We start from the raw sequence: 20,371 nt of genomic DNA, 5'->3' as shown, positions 1-20,371 counted from the left end.
CGCTGGACACTTACCTGTACTCTTTCCTTGTTTACCACTGAGACATGCCGAGCATGTGCTTGGTGGCTGGCCTTACGCGATGACATTCAGAAGCTAGCACTCCGTATGTAAGTTAAATCGTAACAAAGGCGCAAGTTTAGCTCGAGACGACAGAAGGCACGTCGTTCACATTTTAACTCGACTATATATGGCCATATGTATCCAGGAATGAAACATCTTCAAGAAACAGCAAATACCACTGATTCCCTGGCTCGCACTTGTGTGTAACATGTCGAACATGTGCACAATACGATTGGCCGGCATCTTGTATTATGTACAGGTTTCATACCATAGTTTTTTTTTTTTTTTAAATCGAGGTTAGAGGTGTTGCGTTGCACACTTCTGAAATTGTAATCATTTCTGTATCAAGTAACGAGTATGTGTTATAAATTTTATTCCATCCACACATCTCTCTTTGTGCTTTAATTTTCACAAAGAGCAGTGTACATATAGACGGTATGAAGAAAATCCACAAAAATAATGTCTATTCTAACCTGCTTTTGAATTTTATCTATATTTATGAGAAACAACATCCGATATGTAGAAACTCTTAATTATTATTCTACGCTTAAAAAAAAGTAAATAAATAATAATAATAAAAAGCAATATACTTTATAGAATGTGCATATTATTAGTCCATTTCTATCTTACAATCGTAATCTTTGTTGTGATTTTAGGTAATACAAACTGTCCAGCAGTATTCTCGATTCATTTTCGTTGAGAAAGCCTCTTAAAAATACTGATCTTTCAACTTCCAAATGCATAATACTGAAAGATGCGACGTTCTTGTATGTACGGATTTTTTTCTTCACTTACCCATATAAAGTTAGCGTGATAATTGAAAAAAGAAAATAGCCAAATGAAAGTTATTTCTTCTTCTCATATTGTTTCAATCGTAAGTCTAACACTGATGGCGCTACTTTGTAGCGTGCAACATAGCGACCCTCCAAATAGACAACTGGAACTTTATATTTGTACATTTCGAACCACTTTTTGTTTTGAGGTTCCTCAATATCAATTTCTTGTAACTGAAATCTATGTTTAAACGGAGCAATAACCTCTTTCAATTGGTAACACAAACAACAATTCTTCTTTGTATACAGAGTCAGTGTGGGAAGGGATTTTTGCTCTTTAGGTTCAGCCCTAGGTAAAAGAAATCAAATCACATTACTGCAGTTTTCAAAACAGGCACATTTATTATACAAAATCTAAAATATGTATATATATAAATGTATATATCAACTTCTTATTGGTATATTACATTCAACAGTTTATTAAAAAAAATATCATCTCTGTCAGATATTTATTTGCAGTAGAAACAGTTGCCACTTTCGTTTCAAAGTTAAAAACGATGTTAACAGTATTATGAAAGATTGATACTTGTATACCATCATATATTTGAATTTCTCACATTTTTTATACTAAAATATACACTGTTTTATTTAATTAGATTTAAGAATTATTTTATTTTTCAATGAGTACGTATTGTTAGCTATTCGCAAAATCTTACGAAAGTTGATATTTTCATAGTTAATTTCACAATTCAACTGTGATCAGCTGTGACACACTTCCGTCCACTATTTTCAGCATTGTTTGTTCCCAGTGAATCTAAACTAATATAAGGAATTTACAATGACCTCCTTTTACGTTGAACTGAAGCTTTACATTCATATGTGACGTAATTTAGGAAATTCAATCCGTTTACTGAAGAAAAATACTTTAAAAAAAAAAAAAAAAAAAAAAAACTTGTACTATTTCCTTTGAATGCACATGGGATTTTCAATATATGTGAGCGGACTGGGTAGCATAGTGGTTAACGTAACGGCATGGTACGCTGAAAATCCTGGGTTCCAGTCCAGTCATGCACTTTCTCCCTCTTTGTGTATCTTTCAATATATAGTTGACTCGGAAGAAATATTCTTCCTTATTCAGATATTTGGCCAGCAATTAACAGAGTTATAGTTTTTCAAAATTAATGTAATTTTCCTTATTAGAGTACAATATGTTCTTTTACTTCCGTGGTATGATTTGATTCGATTTGAGTTTAGTGTCCCTTTCAGTAGCAAGACTACATGAGACGTGGACTTACAGCTTAACATGGGATGTGAACCACATGAGCTTCCGCCGGGAATCGAACTTGGGACTCCCATCCCGAAAGGCGCGTACGCTAACCGCTTACCCACCGGAACTGAATTTTCTTCCATGGTTTAGATTTCACACTAAAGCCTTTCTTTTCAACTGTGCTCCTTCTGGCGCTGCTGTCGATGTGTGTTTTCCCGTACCTCCCTCGAAAGAGGAGGGACAAGTTGCTGCGGCCGAAATCACAATGAATTATTTCACGGACTTGGCTGTGCTTTGTCTTGTTAGTCATTCTAAGTGGCCTACGATCTTTACTCGTCAAGACCAAACAACTAAATAACAAATTGGCAACACAGCTGAGGTCATTCACTTCTTTTCCCTAAACAACGGGAGGGGTTCATCCATCAGAGGGTGGCGGGGGTAGGGTCGAAGTATATTTCGCATATTTTCCGAGGGCACACCTGAGATAGACAGGCTCTAAGTTAAGGTCCTGTTCCTACAGGACAGTGCTGAAAATAAATGTTGAACCACTTGCATTAAGTGTCACTATTGAGACAAAACAGATAATTTCAATCAATCCTCAGTCTCATTGAAGAGGGCGAACATTGTTCGTATTTTGTGATTATTAAGGGAGCATTTCAGTCCCCTTACAACAGTGCACACATCAATGACATTATGATTTAAAGAGCGTCTGTCCAAGGGAGCCTTTACGAATCACATGGTATCAATTATTCGGCAAGAAAAATGGCATTTGCATGCAGTTCACAAGACACTCTGAACAATTTGCTTAAGTTTTTCAATTGGATGAGACTCTTCTTTCGTCACTGTGTTTATTGATTGAAGTCCTTTGGTGTTTGGTCTACTTACTTATTACAGAGCAGTTTTTTTTTTTCCCTTAAAAAGCCTGGATACTGGAGAAAAATGGGATTTTTCAGGTCTCCCACATCTTGTTTCCTTCACTAACAAACATCATACGAAAATATGATCGATTACGAACAAAACACAGTACAACATAAAATTAAATATTTCACTTTTACATCCTATGGGTTATGCCCTACAGGCTAAAGAGAACAGTATAATTAATGAAGGTGAAAAACTCACGTTGTTATCTCCCACAGACTCACATGGTCTGTGATCGAACCAGGGACACTTTCCATGATCTTTAGGGCGATAAACATTCTCAATATCATATTTACGATCTGAATTAATTGATTAAATAACATCAAAAAGACGTTCTCCATTGTCTTTCTGAATTGTGCACACATTATTCCTTAATTCTGAATTTATTTTGTTTATTATTTCGTCTCACAATTATGCTGAGTACATTTATGAATACTCAGCTTTCACTAACAGCTGAAGTCGCAACCACGCGCATACAATAAGTGCGTACTAGCAATTTAACTACCTGCCACCCTTAAGATCTTAACCTAAGTTCGAGGCCACGGTTGCTCAGTAGTAAAGTACTCTGGCACGTGGTGTTTCTGGTTCGATCCCAACTTCCGCTAACTGGGGCTTATGGTGGACAAACAGCGTGAGCTCGTGGGTTTTCTCAAGATTCTCCCGTTTGCTCTCACTTTCATCATTTCACTATTATCTTCCATCTCATAAAGCTCTCGCAACAACAAGATGGCTCTCAGTGGGTGGTATTCGAAATTGTCCGAACAGTTGTATCCTCTTACTAGTGACATTGTACTTTATCGTGTGTCCAAAGACGTTGCTATATTTTTGGCTTCACATTAACTGTGATTAATGACTTAACACGTGGGTTTGGGAGGCCACTCACTGACCAACTGCATGGTTCATTCCTTCTCAATGGAAGAAGAAAGATTTTCTGCTGAAAGTATCAAATAACAAAACAGCACAAACCATTCTAGTTTCCAGGTTGCTTTTTTCTTCGCCAAGACATTTAAGACACTGCATTCCTTTCTCAAATGACAGAGAACATCAGCTTTTACTCATGCCCCATTCTGGCCGAGAACTATCAAGTAGTTCAAATTTCTTGGAAACGCCGGATTTCGGACAAAATATCTTTCACTACCATGTAGCGAGAGAAAAAGGATAATAGATCAATTTCTATACTACCCACTAAGGCTTTTAAGCTTTTGCGAGAAGATTAATTACCATCTCCTTAGCCTCAGTGTATAATCGTGAGACTTGAACAAAAATCTCTTCATACCCGAATTAAAAAGAAAGAAAGAAAAAAAAAAAAAAAAAAAAAAAACACTAGACCTGTTTCAAAGACTTAAAAACATACACAAATATAATCCAATCATATGCATGAAGTTCACATACAGCTTTTGGATTTCTTCTTTCGTTCTTCAATAACACTCTCTATTTCATTACTTTACTGCTACAACTAGTAATGAAATATACAATGTAAATATTTTATATAGGAATTAATTAACCTTCTTAAGATTTTGTGAAGATTAGTTGCTCATACAAAGAATATAACATCTTATTTAATTTTACTAGGAAAACTTAAAAAAATGAATAGAGGGTATACATATACAATAGTAAGCAACTTAATTAAAAAAAAATATTGAAAAAGTCAGTCCATTTAACAAGATCTTTCCCGTCAGTACGCAACAAAAAACACGAGATCAGTACTTTGCATTGAGTGGTAAAACAAAACATAAAGTAATGTATGTATTTATTCTACAAACATAATTCATCCGAGTATCATAAAGTTTCATTATTCTGAAAGTATTATGCTTTTATAAACAGGTAAGTTTTATAGCGTAATGTACAATGAACGTATACAAACATTAAAAAAAAAAAAAAAAAAATAAATAAATTTACGCCTATTCCCCATTTCCTGCCTGAGTGTCCAGTCGATACTTACAACTTTTCGATGACAACAGAAGATGCACCACCTCCTCCATTACATATAGAGGCTAGGCCTCTTTCTCCAGTCTTCAAAGCATACACCAAATGGACCAGGAGACGAGCTCCCGACATACTGCAAGAATTAAAATAATAAACTATCATTAATATCTCCTTTCTAGGATGTTCTTAAATACAATATCACTATCTAACAGATAGAACCTTATCAGGGTTTTAACTCAAACTACATAATCGAATTCATGGCTTTTTCACGGTTTCCACGGTCAAAAAAAATTTCAACTTTACAGTAGGAAATTTTATAAAAACAACCTCTGGAAACAGTTCTAAAGCACAGTTCTGCGTTCCACAATGACTTTTATTTTCTTCTGATAACTTTTTATCTATTAATTTGAAAATCTAAATTTTTAAGGTTTGGGAACGAAATTCACGGCTTATTGCAGATTTTTTCATAGTATACGAAATTTACGGATTATTCACGGTTGGGGCACCCAATTTAACTTTTTGTTTATTTATTTATAAGGGGTGGGGGCATGGTGGCTCTATGGTAGAGCGCTCACCTCTGGTGCAAAGGTCCCTGATTCGATCCCCATTTCCTCGCACATTATCATTCCACCAATTATTTCATAATAATTCACCTTCATTGGTTTATCAGATTTTTAAAGCTAAGAGTATAGTCGTATAACATAAAACTTTCTTTCTTTCTTTTTTTTTAAAAAGTGAACTTTAAGGTTTTCTTAATGCATTAACCTATATGAGGTGGGAGTATTGCTTAAACTGGGATCCGAGTAAATGAAATGAAATCTTTAAGTTTTACGTCCCACGCCTATGCCAGCTAGGCTAAAGGAGACTGTGATAATGAGAAATGAATGAAATGGTGGAATGAAGAAAGTGAGAGGAAACGGGAGAACATCGAGGAAACCCATGCACCGGTGTTTGTCCATCACAAAGTTCACTTGGCGGGAGAAACTGGGATCCGAGCTAATATTCGAGTTTATATCCAATTGGTACACACCTCCATTGGAGATCAAACCAAGAACCAAACGCACAGACAGACGCGCCCAAGTCACCTGCACATTTGTACATTTATACTGACATTTCATGTATCATCTGCAATCTTTCTTGAAGCACCAAGGAAAGGATTCAAAATAGAGAAGTTTATATGTCTACGTAACAGCACATGATAATGCTTATTCTCATTGCAATGAACAGATGCTGTCTCTGATTCAATGTAAAAAGAGATATAAATTGCAAGGACCGAGGCACGCTGCTGTGATTATATATTTATGTTTGTACTGACTGTTTACTTTGACCTATCAAAGAAGTCAAAAACATAGTTTTCTGTCATCATCATCTTTGATCTATTAAAGAACCATGAAATTTATTATTGTATTTTAACGCTTGTAAGTAGGGTTAAACATCCTTTAATGGACATCTTCACAATATGAACAGATCTTTTAGTCCTGGCGAAAGTATTATTAAGGAACAGACATTCTTACGCACGGGAAAGGACTATTTTCCTTCAACATTTTAGTAACTTCTCTCAAACAGACAGAAATTATTCTCGGTTCATACGTATTTTGCACAGAAAATAGTTTCTACACTGCGAAAATAAATGCCCATAACAATGGAGTAGAAAGCATAGCAAATCTCGAACAGAAACTAGTGTCCGTAGAATGTAACCTGTAGACATTGCAAACTTTTCTCCAATAAATATTTTGTACGTAATTTATCCGTTACGATTGGCGAGCTATATCTAAATTTTTAGTAGTTCTTATTGCATTATTGCATTGCATGCAGTTCTTATTGCATTACTTTAATTTTTAATAAAGCCCGTCCGGAAAACTTGAATAAAAATACAAAACTTGGACAAAGTTTGTGTTTCTTTGTTATTTTTGATGGTATCCTAGAACTATTATTAGATGGGTCTGGCAGGCCTGCTTCGTGAACGGGATGCTGGGAATCAGTGAAACAAGATGGAGGCACCCTTGCAGATTTGCACCAACGTGGAGCAGTGGAGCGTCATTAGATTTCTGTTAGCTAAAGGGTTGAAACCAACCGAAATTCACAGTCAAAACTCACCACAATAAGCCTGTTTTCCCGTATCAACTTACCAACTCTCGTAATATTGTATGTTCTCCCTGACGTCCACAGACAGAACGTCCTGAATGTGGCAAATCTTCAACACTTGTTACATCCCGTTTGAACTTATTTGCCCATTTGTACACTTGTGTTCAACTCAAACAACTTTCACCATATTGAACTGCCATTCCACGGTGAATTTCTTTTGGTTTCAACCCTTCAGTTAACATAAAGCTAATGACACTCTGCTGCTCCACGTTGATGCAAATCTGCAAGTGTGCCGCCATCTGGTTTAACTGATTCCCGGAATCCCGTTCGCAAGGCAGACGTACCATGCCCATCTGGTAATAGCTCTAGGACACCACAGAAAAATAACACAGAAGCACAAATTCTGTCGAAGTTTTGTAATATTTTATACAACTTTTCCGGTTATTTATTAAATGGATCTTGTACTTCTGCCTCTTTATAGAGGCCATTTCACCAAATTCCGCTAGTAATTCGGATACTGAGAACAATACTTTCATATTAGTCTATTTATATTTGTAACTAATATACTGGATACTGATACAATTACCACATGAAATGTGAGTAATCAATTTCAGTAACCTCTCTGTAACGGATACCTCTCATTCGTGAACAAATAATCCATCAATGGCCATTACTCAAAAGTTAGTAGCTCCTTGTTTTGAGAGATACATATAATTTCTGATTCTGATATCTTATATTACGTTAGATTCGCCTATGTACTCGTGTATGACAAAGCCACCCGAAGTAGTGGTGTTAGCTTAGTATAGTAACTCATGTTTCTTACTAACAGCTTTTCAACATCATTATCAGAATTATCCAAACCGATTTTAATCTTCATTTATGGAACATATTTTAGTTTTGTGACTTTACTAATTTCATTTATATATACGTAAATAAAAATGAAAGTGATCTTTTATGCGACAGCATCACGAAAAATGACGGAGAAGGAAGGTGTCAAAATTTATACTAAAAATAGAGTACTTCAGAAGCCCCCCAAGTTAGGAAGATGAAACTCGATACATAAACTTCTTACAAATAATTGGACACGTCTCAGCATTTTCGAAAATTGCATCTCTAAGGGTGAAAAGGACATGTTTATAGTTTTTCTACACATTCAAATCGAAGTTCGAAACAAATTTTCGAACAAACTTACGAGAATCAAATGAAAAAAAGCAAAAATGCCATTAAAAATCTTTTCTTTTAGGCGTTTGATACTTTGCAAACAGTCCTTGATGTCTTTCCGAGCTAGTAGTACGAAGCAGTGCCGGTAGATGAGGTAGGAATAGTTGATTCAATATGACGGCACCACTACGCAGTTGCACCAAGAAGGGGCAGCGTGGAGTTATTCGAATTTCACGAAGTTGTGAAACCAGTAGATATTCAGCGCAGAATGAAGATAAAGTATGGGGATGCTTGTCTATCACAGCTGCAAGTCTATGAGTGGTGCAAGAAATTCACAGAAGGTACGACTTAGTTGACTGATGCTCCCTTTCGGGTCAGGGTCATTGACTTGGTACAGAGGAGTTCATAGCCGCAGCCTCTGCTGTAAAATAATGGGAAGAAAATTAACTGCAGTTATCATCTAGTTTTCCCTCGTAGTTTGTATTTCAAACTGGGTTTTCAACACGTTCTTTTCATTAAAATGTGAATCCTAAGTAGAGAAGAAGGAGTTGGAAATTTATGCTCAAAATAGAGTATATCATGACTCCGTCATGTTAGGAAGATGAAACTTGGTAAATAACCTCCTTTTAAAAAATAAATGGGCATGTTACACAACCTTTTAGAAAATTCCGCTTGTAAGGAGAGAATGGGACAATTTCTACAATATCTTAATTTCCTACTTTCTATTTATAAAACGGCGAAAGTGAGAAACGTTTTGAATCGTTTAAAATGCTTTTTGAACGTAACACCTGGATTGAACTTTTTTTTTTTTTTTTAATCATTACATTTTGATTGAAAAACGTATCCTAGGGGGTAAAGGATACACATTTCGCAAAGAACAATGGCTCCACGTTACGAAATTGATTTTTGAAAAAATCACTGGGTCGATCTGGATTTTCCTGATTTCATTTCCATTCACATACGCATCCTAAGAAGGAAGGAAGATCAAATAAATCTTTCTAATATTTTAAAAAACTTACTTTTCCCGTGTGAAGAACGGCGATTTCAGTAAGTACTACATATGAAGCTAGATATTACATACTACTTTCACTACGACATAATGAACACTAAGACGGCCAAGACTGCTACTTCAAGGGTCACAATTAGAAACGAAATAATTTTTACAAAATATACAGAAAATTATTTTTACCATTTTTGTGATAAAAGAAAAGGTTCCATTTTATCTAAAGAACGACTAACATCTGCATCTGTTAATTCTTGGTCTTCGATTCTTCATTGTTAAACGAACAGCATATATACAAGATCATGAATCTTAGATTATTCTTCAAGACGATCATGTCACGTTAAAATTTAAGCTATGAAGAAATAAATAAAAAAGTACTATTGTTTAATTGACTGAAAGCACTTTAAAATACTAGTATCTCTGGAAACGACATCCAAAGCTAAATTCATATATTCAACAATAAGTGTAACAATAAACACAACAGCTACAACATTGGTATACAAACTAAACTATATCTAATTAAAAAGAAAGACATATTTCTGTTAATATGACAAAGGAATAGGGGTGACAAACCAAAGGTGTTTAATTGCGAAATATTTCAAAAAGACAAAGAATTATTATTAGATAAGATCCACAAACAACTAGGATATGATCCTTTTTCAACAAAATGAATTTCATCAACGAACCAGTTAAGAATTTTCAAGAGCAATGCCAGAACGAACTTAAAAAGAACTGTTTGTTGACTACGGCAAATTGTTTCTATTTATATATTTAAAAAAAAAAAAAAAATGGTAGGCTATCTTTCTGTCATAACTAGAGGAAGAATAATTGCATATGGGATGCTAGAATGCCTAAAAAGCAAGTTGCTCGAGCCATGAGCCTGGATATTAAAACAGTAAGATATTGTATTGAGCAATTCTAAGAAGAAGAAGAACAGGAATTACAAACTAAGGCGAAACTGAGTAGACCGCAAGTGACAACGGAAGACGAAGTTGTTTCGATTATTGAAGCTAACGCAGCAAACCCGCTCGCTGATGCAACAAACCTGAAAACAACTTTAGATCTGGAATGTAGTGCCGAGACATGTAACTGCACTCATATTATTTGAAGGGTAAGGGGAAAAAACAAGGAATGTCCATGTATGTGCTTTTTTGGATGTTTTGTCCTATCTGTTGGTGACTCTTGGTACTATTTGACTGTATATGTTATGCATGCCTAGATGTAGAAATGTCCATGTAAAAAGGGGCGAAAGATTTAATAACCCTATTCTCTTTACGCGGTTTTCAATATTAAAACGCCGTTTTCTCAAAAATGCAGTTTTGTGACATTTCTTCTTTTTTCCCCTTACCCTTCATTTGTTCTGCTTTACAGGTGAAACTAACAGATGCAAATATACATGCTCGCTTAGATTTCGCAAAGACGCACATCAACAAGACACAAGTCTTTTGAAACTGTGCAATCGAGAGTGATGAGAAAGTGTTTAGTTTATATCAAGAAGGAACCCTGTTAAAACGTTCTATGATATGTTGTTTTACAAAGACACATGCTCAAAATTGAAAAATTCGCAAAATATCATCTCTCTATGACTTACGATTCTCGAGATATAGGTCCTTAAATCTCCCGAAATACGACTCTTTTTCTTCTTCTTTTGCCAATATCTCGGAAACGGTAAAAGTGACGCGAAAAATTCCATCACTTTCTCAGTTAGTTTTTGATGCTCTATCGAACGGAGGGCTCAAAGTTGAAACATTCGCAAGTAACAGAAAAAAACAAACAAACAAACACAAACACAACACACACACACACACACACACACACACACACACACACACACACACACACACACACACACACTCTCTCTCTCTCTCACTCACACTCACTCACTCTCTCTCTCTCTCTCTCTCATAGAGAATTCAGTAACGAACTTTCTAGGTTCATTGAGAACTGGAAATTGGTAAAAGATATGATGGACTATATACAACTAAATGAAATTGAACTTTAAAAAATCATTAAATTGCACACATCCTAAACACATATAAGTACATTTATCCAATGAAAATAGTAACGTAAAGTTACTAGTAAAGATTTTTTAAAAAAGAATGTTAAACTAATGCACATTAGAAATACTGAAGAGAGCAAAAAATACAGGATGTAGGCAACAAAGACAAAGTCCGTGCCTGATAATGTTACCTACAAAATGAGTAGGAGAAAAGGAAAAAAATCATTCAATGGTTAAATTACAATACTCAGAGTATTTTCTTCAGTTGTGTGTGAAGTTGAGGACGAACAGATCCAATTTGACAGGGACCTGCTTAACATAGGTAATTGAATACATTTAATAACTAAACGTATTTCTTTCATCTTCTTCACGAGAAGCACTTCGTTTTAGTTTTCTTAGATTAGTTTGCTCATTTTCTTTTCTTCCGAGTACGGAAAAAATTAGCAAAGACAGTGTGCTCATTCCATTGATATGGTTGAGGATTCTTATGTGAGTTTCTACATTTATTCGAAGTTCATTATCCCCCATGCGAGTTCTACAAACAGATTGGCTTTTACATTTCTGCTTGTGAGAAAGAGTGGAATTTCAAAAGGGTCATCTGGTCTACCATGTAACAAAGATGAATGAGAAAAGTCAACACATGGACAAAAATGAACACAAAGGATGAAGAAAAATGATACAAAGGAAACGATTCTTCTATGTATCAGAAATTTTCGTAAATAAAAATGAACTTTAAGAATTGAGATAGAACTGATAATTTCGTAATGAACTCATAATAATACAATTAGATCTTTAGTATATTCTTAAAGAACTTTCCTCCACTCAACAAGGACATCTCACATTCTTCTGTCTGTAACGGTAATAGTAACAAATATACATTTGAAACGAAAGACCCGGTTCGAGTCCCGGTGCCAATTTATGTGGTTCGCATCCTACGTCTGATATAGCCTCAGTGCTGAAAAGACGCTAAACTCCAACCCTGCCAACCAACAAATATATATATATATATATATATATATATCGAGAAGATATAAAGTAATTGTGCTACTGGAAGTAACATATTCACTTATCGATGGATGCAATAGGATGAATATTTAATATCTAAAAAGATAAAAACATATCCTTGAGAAATGAAGTGAATGCACACGGCTAAGACAGGTGGTGATGATGAGATGGATGATAATGGTGCGTGCTATGGAAGACTACAATAGTGCAGTACAATAAGGCAGGTTAGGTTAGGTTTAGGTCAGTAGAGTAAGGTAGATTAAGTTAAGTTAGTAGAGTGGGGTAGATTAGGTTACATGCTTGTATGATATATTTACAAGTACCTTAATATGATTTTCGCAGTGATACGAGTTTTTACAGACCTTGTAATGGTTTTACACTAGTAATCTACACCATACACTGTGCATAAATACTATGTCGGCATAAATTAATATCTAATAGAGCATCTTCCATATACAGTCACTGATTTTAACCGTTATATATCATTTGTTATGGTTTCAGACTAGTTGAGTTGAGTTGATTTTTAGTTTAGCGTCCCTTTCAGCAGCGAGGCTATATGAGACGTGGACCTACTGATTAACGTGGAATCCGAACCACATGAGCTCCCGCCGGGAAGTTTCAGACTAGTAACCATGCACTTGTAAACATAAAACAGTTTCCGTACACTGTCCAAAAATACTCCATAGGCGGAAGTGAATATCGTGTTAAGTTCCGATAAGCCCTGCCGCACCAAACCTGTGTGTTATGAATGAACGAAACCTAACCTGAACTAACCTAACCTATTCATAAGTCGTTATTTTCATGTTAAAAACATGGTGGGAGTTAATGGAATAAATGCCTTAATATCTAATACAGTCCACTTTCATGTGCACTTATTCATTTTAACCATAAAATTACTTTTTACGACGACCTATTATAAATCTGCACTAAAAAATCGAGAGCAAGATTGTATTTTCAGTAATATATGTGAATCTTCAACCATTTCCGATGGTAGCTGGTAGTATAACAACTAAAACTTTTAAGTTTTAACAACTAGGATGTAACACAAGATTAATCAACGAATGAGAGGATATGCACAAAACTTGATTTATAACATGTCATGCACTATTCCAGCACTAACTTTATAACACTATTTTACAAATTCCTTTCTTGGCTTCTGCTACACAATTACATAGATATCACGTTATATAATACAGTATATCTACAATTCCCCAAGTTATCTCTCCAGATAGGAACAAGAATCCAAGCGAATCAAGTTCTTTCTTTCATAGCCTTAATTGGGATTTTATATCTTCAGGTACACACCTGGATCCCAGTCACTTTTATCACTAAGGACTGTTATTAATAAATGTTTTATAATATAATAAATTCAATGTAAAAATTGATGAATGGCTGATGATTATGGGAGATGACAGATGAATCTCGGTTCATCAACAAATCCGTCACACAAATGCATCACATAATTATACAATTATAAAATTAAACTTGTCCGATTATTTCCCTAATTTATCTAAATAAAAATGAACGGAACGATGTTTGCTCGCTAACTCTTCCTAGACTGCTGCATCGATTTTGATGATTTTTGGTACATGAGTGGAAAACCTAACTTAGGTTTTTATATATTTTTGCCAAGGGAGGAATGAGGGCAAGGGGAGGGGGAGTTACATCACATCCAACAATAATCGAAGACGACCGATATTAGTATCCAACCCATGTTTTCGGGGTTGTTGAGATGAATTTTGACATTCCCGCTGGAGTTTAAGTCTAAATTCATTCCCTAAATTCATTCAGTCACGAAAGATAATGTTTCAACATGTAGAAGAAGAAGAAGAAGAAGAAGAAAAAACTAATATTTATTATAGAATATAATTATGTAAGAAAGTTCGTTACAATGCTTTACACATTTTAAGGATTTAAGAGCGGGATAAGAGATGGCGCTGTAAACATTAAGTATTGGGGAGCTTTGCTCTCAGTTTTTATTCAATTTTTACTATTTACATTTCAATATTTTTGACAATTTTGTTATTTGTTACAATTTTAATATACTGTGATTCAATTTCAATATGTTCATGCGCCGCTTATCCTTTCTTATTACATTAACAGCGTGAAAAACATAATTAAAACAGGCTAATTCGGCCATTTTCGCACGAGCCATCTTAATACATAATTTTATTTCAAACAATTTTCAATTAAAACAACATTAAACAGTCCACAGGGCTCTAAGGTCGAGACTTCCTTTATATAAATCTTCCGTAAGGGAGGTAACTGGAACTGGATTTAAGATATATAGGTCACAATGATGCCTAAATATAAAAATATATATACGAGGATGGCAAACATGATACGTACATGTAGAACAACTTTACAAGAGGAAAAAATAAATAAATAAATAAAAGCTCAGTTTGCCCGTAAAAACGAGGTATCTACTGCTATATACGGAATATTAAATTAAGCCATTATCAACTTTTGCCAGTGTATGGATGTCAATGTAACCAAGTACCAGAGCGAAAAGTCAGAAAATGGCCATAAAGTCACATCATGTCATTGCGTCGGCTGCCATTGACCAGTACCCACAAACGCCTTAGACTGCAATGGGTACAGAACGCCGTCGCTGGCGTGCTGAGTAGCAAAATGTAGGACATGTTGAAGCGAGACTACTATCCATTTCATAAAGATAGGCCCCTGACTTCGCGGTACTGCCCTGACGTTCACTCAAAACTTATATTGCATTGTCGTACCTCGTTGGAATTGCTGGAATGTTATGTTTTCAATACTTAAAACAAAAAAATTTTCTTTGTACTGTGTAGTGAGAAAAAAATAGGAATTAATGAAAAAGTGCGTATTTTATAGTACTTTTCTGGTAAACCAATGTTTATAAGACTATATCTCGGAAATGAGATAACGTGAAATCATTTCCTGTGTACAATATGAAGATGCATCCATTAACTGTAAGTTGTGGAAAGTTCAGTTTTCATCACTTGATACTTTTTGTATAATTAAAATAAGTGTATGACGTTCTGATCTCCTTTACCGTGGTAGGTAGAGAAACGTACAAAGCACAGTTCGAAAATTTGGAACTCCAGTGTTCCAAATATTTGAAAATTTTAACTAAAAAGGGTTTAGTTTGTAGAGTATTTATTTTTTAAACAAAATACTTATTCAAATACATTCTGTGCGTTAAGCGGAGAGCCATGTTGCAGCCCAACCTTTAAATTTCCCGGGCTTATATGAAAAAACAGCATACAGTAACTGGAAATGCGGCAATGTTGTATAGGTTATCTCGTGCTGTGTTGTCGCGTTAAGCAAAATTGCAGCGCGCAGCCTACTTTATAAGAATGTATCTTAAAAATAATAACAATGGATGAACGTAATTAACATCGAAAAAAAACGCTGAAGTAACACATCCAAAAATATATTTATCTACTTACCTGATTCGCTTTCGTCACTTGTTGATTCATCGCTGTTGCTGCTGCTATCTTTCTGGACAACTTATTTATTAACAATGGCTCCATTTGTACCTCACGGTAGTGAGCTCTATCAGTATACAGTTTTTCCAGCTTACAAACATGTTCCACTGCATTCTTTCAAACAGCAGAAGGCACACTCTGCAGAGAATCAGTGCACAATTGCAAGACATCAGCTACTTTGAAAGTTTTGTTTTCTGCCGCAACTTCATTTTTGACGAATGCCCACAAAAGTTCAATTGCGTTAAATTCACAATGTGCAACGGGCAACCACAAGAGTTTGATTTCCTTGTCAGGTATAGTACGTAATACACTATCCCGAAGTAGTTCCCTCCGTTTAAAGTACGGTCTAGCATATTCAAGTAAACCAGCCTTTGTAAGGTCATCAAATGATGAAGCATTTGGCGGAACGTGTATATCATTATTTCGAGGCCGTTCAATGATATCCAGCTCATGGATGGGTTTTTCGTTTCTGGATTTATCATGGTGTGATATGGAGCTTGACTGATGACAATGGCTGATTTTGTCGGAAGGCTGTTAACAATTTTTCTAAACCATTTCTCATAATGTTTGGCGTTCATTTCTGAATGATAATCTGAACCCCCTTTCTGTCCAATAAAGCATAGCTTTGCATCTTCCAGAAGCCCACCTTTGTTTCCAATGTGACACATAATTACTCTTTTCCCAGCTCCGAATGGTGTTCGAATTCCATCTTTCCACCCATTAACTTGTTGTACTGTCTCATTATGATAATCGAATGCTTCATTTGAAGTATGCGGCATCATCTGTTCTTGCCACCCATACTTTTTTCGAATGGCTTACCCCACACCATGACTCGTCCGTGGAATATATTGTCCATCCATTATTACGCAAAAACGTGATTTCTCGCAAGAAGGAATCCCTCTGTCCTGCTTTCCTGGAACTCTCTATTAAAACTGATTTTTTGTTGAATTTTCTGTATTTAAACCTGATTTTCTTCATATGCCGTCAAAGAGAGGTCTCGCTCACATCCGGAAAATCAGGTTTTCAATTTTTCCAAAACACGCCTTACCGTAGGGAATTCTCGACCTAGATAAAAATCATGCACTTTTCGCCTAATTACCTCTTGCATAAACTCATCCAATATATATTTTTCTGGCCTATCGGAACTTTTCCTTGGAGAAGAAACCTCCCCACTTTCGCGGTGTTCTTTTGTAACGCGTTTCACACTTCGCATACTAACCCCAAGACATTCAGTCGTACGCTTCACTGGTTGAGATACACAATTGCTTACACCCTGCTCTTTTTCTGCATCAAAATAAGCTCGGGCTTTAATAATCACTACCTTCTCGGAACTTCGCAAATGATGCATGATAATAATATGTAATAAAACAAAACGAATCACTAACACCAATAGATGAATCAAACGATAGACAATTTTCAGCAACACATCTCTCTCGTACCGCCCAGCTAAAACACTCTGAGTCCGGATGAATGTTGGATATATATTCAACGGGGTTTGCACCACGTTGAGTCTGATCTTGGTGTATATATATAAAGAAATGTAGCCTTAGCAATCACGTGTTCATCCAAGTTCTACAATCAATTCCTTTGTCGAATATAAAAGAGAAACGAGGATCCTTTGTTTTCTTTCAACGACGTGTACGTGACGAGGGCTGTTTTTGCGTCTTATCATCTACGTATTGCCCCTGATTTAAGGTCGCACTGATTACGTTTTCAACACCCCCCCCCCCTCGGTTCGTAAGCGTCAAAAATTTAACACATCATAATATATGTTTATTGCAGTGAGACGGGCGAACAAGCATTTATATTTTTCCTGAGTATTTCTCGTGCTTTTTTGCTGAAAAAAAATATCAAAATTCCTTCTACGAACGGCGGTATTATAGAAAGAAGAGTCAAAATTTTGAGCAATAATGAAATTGCAGAACTGATTAATGACTCCGACTCAGATGGTTATGAGTTATTATTTTGGACTCAGTGGCGTATTCGGGAATGAACAAGATAATAAACTCTGTTTCAGGTAAATTTGAGGTTGCGAAAAAAAGAAAGAAAAAAAAAAGCATCGTTCCTATTCGAAGGCAGATTCTGATGTAGCTTGGAGCGATAAAATTCAAGTCAATGCGAAATCTCTGTTAAATGGTGTCCCGGGAATTGATCAAAATGCTGGGCTATCCACAGAGTATTCTCCCATGTAAAGTGTTTCAGCTGTTTTTACCGATAAAGTTCTATAGTTGCAAAAGAAAAGAATCAATATGCAAAATATCGGATTAAGAAAATGAAAAATTACTAAAACAAAAATCTTTGTTTTCTAAGTGAAAGCGTATTACTTTAATTGAAAACAAGAAAATTTTTACACTAATTATTCACCTGTATCTTGTACGGAAGCTAGCTTTACGCGATTTTTACAAATTAACTACGCAATAGCTATTAATATGTCTGTCAAATGGTGGAAGAAGCTGCTTTTTCTACTGTTTGACTTATCAGTTGTCAATGCTTACACCCTGTACAGGAAGAAAGCAAGAAAATATCACACTTCGAACTTTTTATGCGAATGTAGTAGAAGAGCTGCTGCACTGAGCAGGTATTGAAGTACAGGGACCATCCCAGTCTTCACCTGGTGGAAGGATGGTAGCAAGGGGCCATTACCCATACAGAGTTCCCTTAATATCCGTAAATCCTAACAGAGCAGGACAAAGGAGATTTAAATGTGTAGCATTCGCACAATGAAAGGAAGTTAAAAAATTACTAGCGTTTATTGTTTCATATATGAAGTTGGACTTCGCGTGGAAAAGTGCTTCCAAATGTACAATACCAAAGAGAAGTACTGAGACTTCTAGAACTGACAAGAGTTTTCTGAGAAGTGTAAACTCAATATTACATATCAACTAAGATTGTATCATATAATAAGCTTTGAGAGTGTATTTGTTTCTGTGTAAGTGTATTTTGTACTGTATGCAGTAAGTGAAAAAACTGACAAAAAGTTACAAATTTTCGACGACGATCATATGCAATCCAAACAAGATAAGCGGTTCGTTTTTTTAATTTTAAACAATTGGTATGTTTACTGTATATCCTGTTAATTTCTAAGAAATTGGTTAAAACTCTGTGGAGATAGGAAATTTTAAAAATAAAGAGTGCAGGACAATGTGCGTGACAAGTTGAAATATCTGTCGGGCTGAGAGTGTATACGTGCCAGGAAAATGCGGCAACGTAGCACCCCACATAAACTGCGAGAGCGAAGGGCGCAAAACAGAGAAAATCATAATGTCATATCTGTCATTGTTTATCTTTTAAAATAAATCGGTAAGTTTGGTTGAAAAAGGTACTTTAAGATCTTTCCAAAAGGTTTTTTTTTTTTTTTTTTTTTTTTTTTTTTTTTTTTTTTTTTTTTCAGATTGATAATACACCGCAGCAATTCAGAGATAATGAAGTCTCACTTTTTACTGAATAACAAGAAAATTACAAAGTGTTAAGTAATGAAATTTTTAGGACTTACAGGTAATAGATGCACCTACATATCGTACACAGGAAATTATTTCACGTGATCTCGTTTCTGATATATAATCCTATAAACATTAATCTACCAAAAAAGTACGATAAAATACGCACTTTTTCATTAATTCCTATTTTTCTCTCACTACACGGTACAAAGAAAATTTGCGTCTTAGTATTCTAAAGACAACATTCCAACAATTCTAACGAGGTACGACATTGCAATATAAGTTTTGAGTTAACGTCAGGGCAGCACCGCGAGTTAGGGGCCTATCTTTATGAAATGGATAGTAGTTCGAAAACACTATAATCTACCAACGGCGTTCAAATGCCCACTGCATTCTCAGTCGTTTGTGGTTGCTCGTCAAAGGCAGTCGACGCAATGGCATGAGTGCCACCAGTCTATCCCGCAGTAGACGTCGTCGAACCGTTGACGCACGTTACGTCCACATCGGTTACAGTGCTCCAGTGTCGAACCAACACTGTGAACGAAGCTGTACGGTTCTTTACGACCATGTGGACAAGATGACCGTCATTCCGTGCTTTGGTCACATTGTGTGGTCCAGCACCCACTCTCTGCTTCGCACGATCCTCTTCTATTCACTGCTCCCATACACGGATCGTTGTCATAGGAACATGGCCTGTACGAACCGAAATGTAACGGTATGACATACCCGTTTCTCGTAGACCGATCATTCTGTTCCGTTCGAACGCACTCATGTGGTGATACTGCGTTCTTTAACATTGACGAGGCTAATTAGCATTTGCTTTCATGTTTCCACTTCGTTTGACGGCTTTCACTGATTGAGCTTGGCGTAATATTCCTACAAGAGAGAGCGCTGATGAGCCCGAGTCTCCCAGCTCTCTGCAAACTTAATCACTTATTGCTGGTACACTGCTTTACTAATTCTCTGAGTTTGGTGTTATTCGGGCCATTCTTTCTGAGTGCTGCAATATTCACTAACAATAGTGTATTTAACTTCACGTCTACATGAAATGTCGTGAATCCCATTTAATGCTTTTTTTTTCCCACAAAATAACTCTTATACTGGCTTCACACTTGGGAAACGTCAGTCTGGATGGGTGCTAAACTCACCCAACATTCTGGATCTTCCAAACAGTACACTGACAGCTAGTAAGCGAGATGAGAACTGAAGGCTAATCATTATATGCTTTAAGATCCCGGGTTAGAATCCTAGCCGAGATCCTGATTTAAGA

The 20,371-nt window shown here is 35.8% G+C and overlaps 1 protein-coding gene across 4 annotated transcripts in view; it reads right to left on the bottom strand.

Annotated features, from left to right (window-relative positions):
- Positions 1–647: 647 nt before the first annotated feature.
- Positions 648–20,371, bottom strand: part of Acat1 (Acetyl-CoA acetyltransferase 1) — a 78,689-nt gene continuing 58,965 nt past the window's right edge. For 2 of the 4 annotated variants that reach the window (XM_081729616.1, XM_081729617.1), the window contains exons 9-10: positions 4,961–5,077; positions 648–1,182 (exon numbers count right to left, since the gene is read on the bottom strand). In XM_081729616.1, coding sequence (XP_081585742.1) covers positions 906–1,182; positions 4,961–5,077 — 394 coding nt within the window. In that variant the 3' untranslated portion in view covers positions 648–905. Of the gene's footprint in view, positions 1,183–1,210; positions 3,078–4,350; positions 5,078–20,371 lie in introns of those variants that run through there. The other 2 variants (XM_081729618.1, XM_081729619.1) reach the window with 2 other exon arrangements.

The sequence above is a fragment of the Thermobia domestica genome, chromosome 1 (genome assembly GCF_964235325.1).
Source record: "Thermobia domestica chromosome 1, izTheDome1.hap1.1, whole genome shotgun sequence".
Taxonomy (NCBI): Eukaryota; Metazoa; Arthropoda; class Insecta; order Zygentoma; family Lepismatidae; genus Thermobia; species Thermobia domestica.
This window is presented reverse-complemented; position numbering and strand designations above follow the sequence as displayed.